Source organism: Aquarana catesbeiana, linkage group LG05 (assembly GCF_042186555.1).
Source record: "Aquarana catesbeiana isolate 2022-GZ linkage group LG05, ASM4218655v1, whole genome shotgun sequence".
Taxonomy (NCBI): Eukaryota; Metazoa; Chordata; class Amphibia; order Anura; family Ranidae; genus Aquarana; species Aquarana catesbeiana.
The window spans coordinates 636,030,989-636,043,079 of NC_133328.1; the positions used below are offsets into that span (position 1 = coordinate 636,030,989).

General features: G+C 46.8%; 1 protein-coding gene across 1 annotated transcript in view; it reads left to right on the forward strand.

Annotated features, from left to right (window-relative positions):
* LOC141145581 (cytochrome P450 2C20-like) overlaps positions 1–12,091 on the forward strand; it is a 165,186-nt gene that overhangs the window by 37,842 nt on the left and 115,253 nt on the right. Inside the window, exon 4 of the mRNA XM_073632407.1 lies at positions 10,990–11,130. Coding sequence (XP_073488508.1) covers positions 10,990–11,130 — 141 coding nt within the window. The remainder of the gene's footprint in view (positions 1–10,989; positions 11,131–12,091) is intronic.

Consider the following 12,091-nt stretch of genomic DNA (forward strand, 5'->3'; position numbering starts at 1 on the left):
ATGTTGTTGCTGTGTTGTGCTGAAATTTTTACCTAGGTCCCGCTCCCAATTTTGTATGCAGTTCAACACGTGCGGTTCCGCAGGGGTAGTTAGCAACTCGTAGTTGGCTGAAAGTATGTGGGGCATTGGCCCCGTCTCAGAGCAGCTTTCCTCAAAGATGGTAAGGGGCCTGGCAAACAACCCCGGAGCCGGGAGAGTTCTGAGAAAGTGGGAGAGCTGAAGGGCACCCCAGAAATCCAGCCGGAAGGGACCTGACCGGTCCACCAGCCTCGGGATCGTCGGCCACGCCCCCTCCTGTACAAATCTGGAAGCCTGTGTAAGGCCCAGGTCCCTTAGGTTTCGAAAATTGGGACCACCACTTCCCGGAGGGAAAAGGGGGTTCCCCATAATTGGGTATAGGGGTGATGTACTTGATGAGATACTGGGGGATGAAAGTAGAACTGAACATATTTTAGCTGTATTGCCTATTAAGGGGTGATTTTTCATCTTCTGTGAGAGGGAGGTGTAACACCATGAAGCCCCACCAAGAGGAACATCTGATTGGGCCTGTTCAATACGAACCCATAACTTATAATCTGCATGTCTGTTCCAATCTACCATCCTACTCAGATGTATAGCTTGGTGATACTTGCGTATGTCCGGCACTCCTAAACCCCCATATCGCTTAGGTAACATTAACTGTTTATGCTGTAATCGTGGGCGTCGATGTGCCCAGATGAAATCCAAGAATAACGATTGAATTTGTTTGAAGTAACTAGCCGGGATACGGGCTGGAAGTGCCTGTAGGAGATATAGAAACTTGGGGAGGATGCTCATTTTAATAATGTTACAACGTCCTATCCAAGAATGAAAACCGGTGGTCCACTTGTCTAGGAGTTGTTTGACGCTCCGAAGTAATGGTGGGAAGTTTAGCTCAAAGATTTTTGCTAATTTGGCAGGGATCAATGTTCCTAGATACGTTAGTGCTTTATCAGTCCACTTAAATTTAAAGTTGTTTTGTAGTTGTGCAATCGATTTTTGTGGGAAATTAACTCCCATTGCCTCAGACTTAGAAAAGTTAATCTGAAGATTTGAGAGGTTTCCGTATCTCTCAAACTCCTTCATCAGGTTAGGGAGCGAAATCAGGGGTTTCGTAAGGGAGAATAACATGTCATCGGCATATGCCGAAACCTTGTGCTGGGAATCCCCTACTCTAACTCCCTCAATATCTGGGTTATTTCGGACCGTGCAGAGAAATGGTTCCAATGACAGGGCGAAAAGGAGGGGCGACAATGGGCACCCCTGGCGTGTCCCATTGTTGATTCCAAGGGTGTCTGATAAAACACCATTGGCCCGAACTCTTGCTGCTGGTCGGGAATAGATCGCTGAAATCCATTGCATCATTTTAGTGCCGAAGCCAGCATGTCGTAAGACAGCAAGCATGAAATTCCAGTTCACCCTGTCAAAGGCCTTCTCCGCATCGGTGCCAAGAAATACACATTGTGTCTGTGAATTGTTTACTACCTGGAGCAGATTCAGTACCTTTATGGTGTTATCCCTAGCCTCTCGGGTAGGGACAAAGCCGACCTGGTCTAAGTGTATCAGCCTTGGGATGAGGTGTTGAATCCTATTTGCAAGTATCTTAGTAAAGAGTTTGAGATCCAGATTGAGGAGAGAGATCGGTCGGTAACTTCCACAGGCCGTTGGATCTTTCCCTTCTTTAGGGATCACCGAGATGTGTGCGAGTAAGGTATCGGCAGCGAACGTTGCAGTCGAGCCCACTGCATTGAACAACTTGACCATGTATGGGGCGAGAGAGGGGAGAAGGGTTTTGTAGTATTGGGCTGTAAGGCCATCTGGCCCCGGTGCCTTCCCCTGTTTAGAGGCCCCGACCGCCCCCTGGAGTTCCTCTATGGTGATGGGGTCTTCAAGGATGTCAATGTCTGCTTCTGATAATTGAGGCATATGAGATGATGTTAGATATGAGGCTATCTGGTCTCGAGAAGGAATTTTGGTCGGAAGATTGTATAATGTATTATAGAATTCCCGGAATTCTCTTGTAATCTCTTGTGGTTTAGTAACCTTTGGTTTATTGGGGGGTATCAAATGTGGGATATATGTCACCAGTCTCTGATCTCGCAAAGTTTTGGCTAACAACCTCCCACATTTATTCCCGGACTCATATGAGAATCTCCTACAAACCTGCAGCGCTGCCTTGGCTTTGAATTGTAAGATATCCGTAATTTGTGTCCGTTTAACACGGAGTTCCCTCTCTAAAGATGGGGTTTGTGTTCTTTTATGACGTAGTTCCAGGACTGCAAGATCTGTAAGTAGGGAATTAAGTTGTTCTGTACGTTTCCGTTTGATCCTAGCCCCGTGTTTAATCAACACACCGCGAATAACCGCTTTGTGTGCCTCCCATATAATGCCTGGATCGCAATCTGGGGTATCATTAGTGATAAAGTAGTAGTTCAGTTCTTTAGTGACGTCTTCCAAAACGTCCTTGTCTTGCAAGAGACTTTCATTTAGTCTCCATTGGTTAGTTTTGGTGGCCATGGAGTCTTGAAGCGCATAGGACAGGAAAATAGGAGCATGATCGGACCAGGTGATGGAGCCTATGGAGGAGGTGCGAACTGCGTGTAGCTGAGCATGGGGGATGAGGAAATAGTCAATACGTGAATACGTTTTGTGAGGGGAGGAATAGAAGGTGAAATCCCTCTCTGTGGGGTGTAGGAGACGCCATACATCAATTAGTTGGCTACTATGAAGTGAATGGGTAATACGTTTATGAGAACCTTGGGAGATAGATGAGAGACCCGACGATGTGTCTTCTGTTGGAATTAGTGGGACGTTTAGGTCACCTCCTACAATCAGCTGGCCCTCCGAAAAATTGGTCAGCTTCGCTAGAGTCCTACCTAGAAAAGTTTCTTGTTGTTCATTTGGGGCGTATAAATTTGCAAATGTGACTTTGATATTTCCGATCAAGCCCTTCACAAACAGGAAGCGACCTCCTGGATCCGTAATGGAATCTATAAGTAACCATGGCACTCTTCCGGAGAGGAGAATAGAAACCCCCCTTGATTTAGCTGTCTGGTTGGTAGAATGATATACCAGCGGGAATGACTTGTTTTTAAGGATGGGTAATTTGTCATCCCTAAAGTGTGTCTCTTGTATAAAGGCCACATCGGATTTAAGACGATACAAATCATGTAAAAGCATCCGTCTTTTCTCGGGTGTGTTAAGGCCCCTGGCGTTAAGCGAGGTCACATTCAGGACCTCCATGGGAGAGGATGGGGTGGGGGGTGGGGGAGGAAAGTAGGGGAAATGGGGAGGGGAAGGAAGTAAGTAGGAGAAAAGAGAGAGGAGAAAATACTAAACTCAGACAAAAAAAAAAAAAAAAAAAAAAAAAAAGACACCTCGGTTTAGAGAGTGCTGAAAGGCGGCAGTTGCCTTAAAAACTAGGCACCCCTACCTCTGGGGAAGAGGAAAAAAAAAAAAAAAAAAAAAAAAAAAAAAAAAGGCAAAACTAAATGCAGTAAAAAAAAAAACTGCTTAAACGCTTCCCAGTTACAAACCGGGGGAAAGCGTTAACCTATTTGGGAGTGTGTTTAGCGGGAGCCGGAAGGCAGCTAGCCGCTCCCCCCCCGACCCCCCGACCAAAATAGGTAAATCTCTTGCGGGCATGAACAAAATAAATGTGGGCAAACAGTGCCAAGTCTCACGTATTTATCTAATCCTGAGCAAATAATGCTAACCTTTATGAAATCATCTACCATAGGAGTATATGAACAACCTTTGCCCCCTATCTGTTTCGTCTATATCATCTAACCCTAATCAATCCTTGCTAACCTGCAAATACCAATCTAGAACATGTAAACCTGAGCATATTAGGTTAGCTTTCACATATTTATCCAGAGCATGTGAACTTAAGCTAGCAATGTTAGACTGCACATCTTCCGATGGTACATGCGTAAATGAACAAACAATGTTAACATCTATACATTAATCAAAAATCAGTGGCATGCGATCATAGGATGTAAATATTTCCCTGAGTACCTAAACCATACATATTGATTGGAAGGAAAAATCAATGCGAAGTCCTTAACCCAATCACCTGCTCACCAGTTACCTCCCCCTCCGAAGGAATGTATATTACCGGTCCCCTCCCACTTCCGCTTCTGTTTTTCCCCCACCCCGGGAGTAACCAGTCCCCGGGGGGGTGAAACAATGCCCACCAGCTCACCGCCACTCCCCGTATCAATCTACATCAGACCCATAGAGGCTTTAAAGCTCCACATTCATCTGCTGGAGAAGATGTGCGTATAGATGGGTTCCCGAGATCCACTCCCTCCTGGAGGGGGACTGGGTTCATCAGCCCCCCTAACTGTAACCGCTGGGTTTCCCCCCCCTAAATTTAAAGGGCAATATACCCCCTCCTCCCGGGATATGCCAGCACAGAGAGAGAGAAAATTAGGGCACTAAGACACCTTGCTATGTCGTCAATAAGGGGATATTATCCGTGTCAACGCTAATCTGAAAAGGAATGCAGCATTAGTTAGAGAACATTGAATGTATTATGCATCTAATGTTTATATGCAGCGTCACCTATTCTGCCTGTCTCAGAGATATAATCTCTGTTTTCCCTTATGTCCGTTATGTCTTCATGGGATAAGTTTTTTCTAGTCCTGTTCCTAAGGAGGAAGGGTCACTGAAGTTCCTGGCATTATCTGAACCCTCGATGTTGCTTTGCAAGTGTCAAAGTTCCTTCCAATACAGACTGTGGGGGGGGGGGAGGGCAACACCCCCAGAGGGATGGAGAAAGTCACTTCTCTAATCAGGGGGGTATAGGCACCTTTTGGATTTGGCGTTGGCATCAGAATGTCTGGATAGTCATAATTACTGCGGCGGATGGCAGCAAGCGGGCATTGGGTATAGTATAGTAAACGGTGTTGTGTGAGAGAGAAAGAAGCAGGGAGGTAGGCACTAGTCAACAGAGGGTTGGAAGTCTGTGCTCAGTGGGTGAGGGATGATTAAGACTCATGTGCTTGTTCTCTCGACGGGTCTCGCAAATGCCTCCTGTATCTCTGAGAGCGGGAAGGCTGTGATTGGCGGTTCGTTGACGGAGGACCCGTTCGGCCAGCCGATCGATGCAAGGTCTGCAGCCAATTTTGTACCTGGACAGGTTCAACATTCATAAATGTGAAGAGTGCTGGCAGATCAGCAGGAGAGCGGATTGTGAACGACATCTGTGCCTTTCGGAAGGTTACTGCCAGTGGGTACCCCCATCTGTAGGTGAAGCCGTTTCTTCTCGCTGCTTCCAATACAGGCTTCAAAAGGGCTCTTCTCTGCAGTGTCGCTCTCGACATATCAGGGAGGATCTGTATAGAAGCACCGTCGAATTCAATCGGGCCATGATCCCAGGATTTGCGAAGGATAATGTCCTTTTGTGAGTATCTGTGCAGTCTGCATATCACGTCTCGGGGCTTGTCAGGATCTGTAGACTTGGGTCCCAGTGCTCTGTGCACCCGATCTATTTCAAGCGTCGGTGGGGGGGTCTCCAGAATGATGTGAAATATAGCAGTAACCGTGGCCGCCAAATCCTCCGTCCCTGTCGCTTCTGGAAGTCCCCGCAGCCTTAGGTTGTTTCGACGACTGCGGTCCTCCATTTCCTCCAGGTGTAGCTGCATCTCCCCAGCCAAGGTAGCTTGTGAGGTCTGTGAGTGTTCCAGAGCTGACACTCTGAGTTCCAGAGCGGAGATTGCAGCCTCTTCCGTGTCTACCCGTTCTGTAAGGGAATTCAGATCTGACCTCACCTCAGTGATATCCCTGCTGTGTGCCTCCTCGATGCGGAGGATCAGGGCTTCAATGTCAGCCTTCGTGGGGAGAGCCTGTAGCATGTTGCGAAGGTCTTCTTCCAAGCGCCCCGGGATTTGTGAGGGGCCAGCCATGTCCGATCTAAAGGCTGCTGGAGTCTCTGAAAGGTTTTCTGGTTCTATGAGTGAGACAGGGGAGGGAAGCTGTGCAGGCACTCTGACCGCCATAGGAGGTACACGTGGGGATCCTGTAATGGCCCCCGTTGGGGCCTGTATCGGGCTTCTGAGAAAGCTCTGAATATCAGTTTGTAAGGTGCGAGAGGGGTTCCCACTGGTCCTCGATCTGGTTCTATAGCGATTTGGGTTGCTCATGCCGCATTTGTATTAATGAGTAAGTGTCTTCTGGTCGTGAGGAATAGGGGGGGAAGCCAGGAGCTCCTTATAAATGCATCTTCATGTAGCCATCACTAGGCCACGCCCCTCATATCACAATTATGAATCGTTAAGAATCTTATGCAGTTACAAAGGAGGTTTCATTAGCAGTTGTAACAAAGAAATAGAAGACTCAGTTTGCTCCAGGCTTAAAGGAACAGGGGCTGTGTGATCAGTATGAAGCAGGTTGGTATAGGGAGTACTTGGAGTACCAAGATGGCCGCCGTCCTGCAGGAGTAGGCCAGCTGTGTGACAAGTGGAGCTGGATAGAGCCAGATAGGGTGTACTGGGAGCAGCAAGATGGCCGCCGGCCTCCACTGTAGGCCGAAGCCGCGGACTTTCCTGAGCTAGCCGGCCGTGTGATCACCTCACTGTGTAGGCCTAGAAAGGTTCTGTGATGCAGGAAGCGGCCCCCGGTGGTATAGCGAGGTACAGTCACTGCTAGGGGGTAGTCAGGATGGGAGAGGCAGACAGCTGCCCAGCTACTCACTGCGTCCAGAGGATTAGACAGACCGGATCCGCAGGCTGCAATGTGGCGTCAGGCCGCGGGTGAATGAGGCCGGTATTACAGAGCTCCGGACGACTCTCCACCGTCACAGACGTGGTCCCCCTCCCTCTGGATCTTCGCCCTTGACAAGCTGGTGTAGGATGCTCTGCCTCCGGAGGTAAGAAGCTAAGGTCCCTGTGTAGGCTGAAGGCCGCAAGATGGCGATGGGTGTCCGTGGTTCGGCCTGAACAGCAGGCCTAAGACAGGGCTGGTCCACTAACTTGCCCTGAAACCTCGCCAAGGCTGCAGCAGAGGGGATTTAGGTGTTATTGCAGCCAAAACGGTGCCCCGCAAAGGTGAATCCAGCAAGGATGGTACTCGCGAAGAAGCTTTTTAACTTCTGTATATTCAGACCGCGGCTGCGCCCTAGGGAGTAGTGCGCCCTAGGCAGCTGCCTACACCGCCTAGTGGTAGCACCGGCCCTGGGCACATATCAGCGCTGTGGGCAATAGACATCCAGCCCACAGCGCTGCGGCACTCGATGTTTCCCCTCGGACTGTACCGTTCGGTACAGAGAGGGGAGAGAGGAACCAGACATGACGCCGGTTTGTTTATAAGTGATCGCTCCGTCATTTGACGGAGCGATCACATGGTAAACGGCCGCTGCCAGCGGCCATTTACCGTGATGAGCGGATATTCCTGGGTGCATGACCCAGAGGGCGAGCGGGAGCAAGATTATGGGAGGACGTCAATGTACGCCCTCCCAGAGTTATCGAGCCGCGCTGTAGCCATCATTCGGCTATGGCACGGTCGTTAAGTGGTTAATGTGCTTGCCAAAAGCATGGCAGTTTGCAACTTTGCACTATACAAGGATGCAGTATTGTCAGAGCCAAGGCAAGAAGAGCAGGGTCGACAAAGCAGACACATTCTACATTATCTCAGATGAACACCATATTCCACACGCTGCCACCACTGAAGGAGTTAAATCTGCTTAGACCTGGACAATCAGTAGAATTCTTTTAGAGCTCCGGAAGCATCCAATGCAGACAAGAGTCGTTCAATGAATGCTTGCTTTTAATGGCAAGAATTACATCTTTATACAAATTACGGACAAAGAATATTGCACAACTTAAAGAGAAAGGAGGGAGGGAGGGAGGACAGAGTTCATCACATGACACATAATTCCTATACAAACATATAGCCTCACAGACATAGTCTAAACTAGTATTTTAGCTGACAGGGGATATTATCTAATAACATAATTTAAACTATTTAATGCTGGTGTTCTGAATTTGTCTGAAGACATCGTTTTAAAACCCATTCTTACCAGACCTTATCTATCCTGTAGTCATCGTGACAAACAAGACCCTAAAATAAAGATATTCCTCTGTCAGCTATTTTAAAGTTTTAGTCATGTTGACTCTTTCTCCTCCTTCAGTGACATGTTGCATTATCCTGCTGGAAGGAGCCATCAGAAGATGGGTACACTTTAGTAATAAAGGGATGGACATGGTCAGCAACAATACTCAGGTAGGCCGTGGTGTTTAAATGACGCTCAATTGGTACTAAGGGGCCCAAAGTGTGCCAAGAAAATATCCCCATCACCTTTACACCACCACCACCAGCCTGAACCGGTGATACAAGGCAGGATGGATCCATGTTTTCATGTTGTTTACTCCAAATTCTGATCCTACCATCGGAATGTTGCAGCTGAAATCTAGACTTATTAGACCAGGCAACGTTTGTGCCTGTGCAAATTGTAGCCTCAGTTTCCTGTTCTTAGGCTACAGCAACAGAAGACCACACCGGGTGCCACTTGTCAGCTATCTGGTTCAATGTGTTGTGCTTTCAGTGATTGCATACCTTGGTTGTAACGAGTGGTTATTTGAGTTACTGTTTCCATTCTATCATCTGGAACCAGCCTGTCCATTTTCCTCTGACATTAACAAGGCGTTTTCGTCCAAACAACGGCCGCTCACTGGATATTTTCTCTTTTTCGGACTATTCTCTGTAAACCCAAGAGATGGTTGTGCATGAAAATCTCAGTGGATCAACAGTTTTTGAAAAACTCAGACCGGCCCATCTGGCACAAACAACCATGCCACTTTCAAAGTCACTTAAAGAGGTTGCATACCTTCCTTTTATGATTTATACTTATAGGTAAGCCTAGAATAAACCTTGCCTAATAGGGACTGTAAATATCTCCTAAATGTGTGCCATTTAGGAGATATTTATTGTATACTGCGCTGATGATCTCATTGGCGTGTGTGCTCTGAATGAACGGCCACCCATGCCATTTCTTCAGGAGCGTGGGCCGTGACCGGTGGCTCCCGTGTGCATGCGTGGGAGTGACACCGCGCAGCTTCGGCCAGTCACACAGCCGGAGTCCTTGGCCCCGGAAGGAAAACGGGCAAAGATGGATGCAGCGGGGATGACGCAGGCTTTGTTTGCAGGTAAGCGTCACATCATGTGCTAGTATGCAATTACTTTGCAGGGAAGAAAAAAAGGGGAAAAAAATCCCTCTTTAAATCCTCTTTCTTCCTCATTCTGATGCTTGGTTTGTGTTCTGACTCATCTACAAGGCCATAAACTTTATCTCCAGCTTCATATAGGGCTTACATGACCTGGTGTTCTATTCATCCCTTGCATCAATTCAGACAGCTTAACTCAATAACTCACTGTATGGAGAGACAGACAATGAATCCTTTTGAATGTTCCGTTTAATGATGGATATTCATAGGTAGAAAAACGTTGTTGTAAGCCACATTTAAAGATGTTACAGCAATAATGGTATACTGAGTAAAGAACCAGAGAGAGGAAGGGGAGGGGAATATACAGAACTATGGTGGGAGAGAGAGTTCAGTTAGACAGAAGGGAACAGAGCTTAAAGTCACAGAATGATAATAAATCATAGTGTAACACAACAGTTTGAATTTCAGCAAGTTGTCTTCACCACGTCTAGATGCCTAAATGCATTGAGTTCCTGCCATGTGATTGGCTAATTAGCAATTTGTGTTACCAAGCAGCTTGACAGATGTACCTAATAAAGTGGCCGGTGTGTGCATTTGATCAGTGCTGTCAGCCAGCAACCCCACCCTGTTTTTTTTACATTCAGCTGTTGGCCTGGAATCTTCTGGCCAGCAGATAGCTGGGATCAGGAATGTGTCACCGGTTGCTAGGACGCCAGTGGCTGCTGGCTTCCTAGCAACAAGGAGCCTTGAGAGGAAAGTTGTCATATTTAGTAGCAGTAGTAATACTGCTGCTAAATATATGGCTTCTTGCTGGAGGTTTGGCTTAGTGGACAGGTGGGCACCTCCATTTAGTTCGCCAAATACCGAACACTTAAAGTTGGGATCTAATCTTACATTAGTCCAAACATGAACCTCATCCCTACTCTACATTATAGAAACTAGCAAAAAGATCTCCTATTTTCTTATGCACTCTCGTTCTGCGACGATGTTATATGACGGCGCCCGAGAACCGCCGCTCTCGAGTGCCCATAGGGGCACGCAGCGCTGCGATCATGGCCATGCGTGTTTCTATGAGAAGGCGTGACCCTGATCTCGGTAAAAAGCCGATGACTTGGATCACATGTAAACAAGGATCAGCAGCATCTCCTCGCAGGGGAGACCTATACAGGTAATCAGGGCACTGATCATCAGAGCCCTGACTACAGTACAGCCCCAGCAGTGCCCATCAGTGACATCAATCAATGCCTATTAGTGATGCCAGTCAGTGCTGCCTTTCAGTGTCGCATATTAGTACCTCCTCATCAGTGCCACCTAATCCGTGCCCTTCAGTGCCGCCTCATCAGTGCCCATCAGTGCAGCCTCATCAGCTCACATCAGAAAATTTTAGGTCTTTTCACTTTTTTAGCAAAAAATAAAAACCCAGCAGTGATTAAATACCACCAAAAGAAAGCTCTATTTGTGTGAAAAAAAAATATAAAAATGTCATATGTGTACACTGTTGTATGACCGCGCAATTATCATTCAAAGTGTGACAGTGTTGAAAGCTGAAAATTGGTCTGGGCAGGAAGGGGGTGAAAGTGCCCACTAGGCAAGTGGTTAAACTTTTTTTTTTTTTTTTTTTTTTTTTTGCCCATTTGTTTGTTTTCCTTAGAAAAATCTTTATTTACTTTGTAAACAAGTTTGCCATACTTTGTAATAGAAATGTTATTTTAGAACCATCATAAATGCCCCCCTGTAGAATGTGGCTTGGTTTGCCTTTATTATAGTTGGTTTGTAACTTATCGCTGATGATTCGTTTCTTCTTTAGGTTTTATTGGCCCCCGATGGCGTCCATTGCGGCGCTTTACCATCTCCTCTCTGAGGAACTTTGGGATGGGGAAGAAGACCATGGAATCCCGCATTCAGGAGGAGACAACTTATTTAACACAGGCAGTTGCCGAGACGGAAGGTGGGTGAAAATATGTTCATTTTATTTTTATTGAAAAATTGGTAATAAATGTAAAGGCTTGCATGTTCAGAAAATGTAAAGGGGAACCGGATTGTCTAGTAATCGAGGCCCACTGGCTGCTTTACTCAACTACTCCAACAACAGAGGACTAGCTTGTGCACGAGTCTATTGCACGCACACATGAAAATCCATATTGGCAATCATTTCCCACAATATCGACTGGGCTTCGCTGTTTGGGGAGATTGATGGTGGAAGAATAAGATTGGATTTATATACACTATATTGTCAAAAGTATTGGGCCGCCTGCGTATGTAAATGAAGGATGGCCGCACTCCCATACATGATGATGCAATAAGGTTTATTTCCAAAGTAATAAAAACAGCACTGAAATAGTACAGGCAGGGGGAAGCAGGCAACGTGTTTCACACGACTAGTGTGCTTTGTCAGAACCTTGCAAAAATCAATCACCATATATATGTTAAAACATCACATGTAATCAATTAACCAATTAGGTGATTGAACTTGCTGTTTCCAACCTTTATCCTCATTCACAGAAAAATACTGTATTTATCGGCGTATAACACGCACATTCATTTTAAGAGGGAAGTTTCAGGAAAAAAAACTTACATTTTAAATAAGGAACTTTGAAGCAAAATAAGGGTCAGTGCCCATCTGCAGCCTCTCAAGTGCCATCAATGCAGCAGCCTCACCATTGCCATCAATGCAGCAGCCTCGCCATTGCCATCAATGCAGCAGCCTCGCCATTGCCATCAATGCAGCAGCCTCGCCATTGCCATCAATGCAGCAGCCTCGCCATTGCCATCAATGCAGCAGCCTCGCCATTGCCATCAATGCAGCAGCCTCGCCATTGCCATCAATGCAGCAGCCTCGCCATTGCCATCAATGCAGCAGCCTCGCCATTGCCATCAATGCAGCAGCCTCGCCATTTCCATCAATGCAG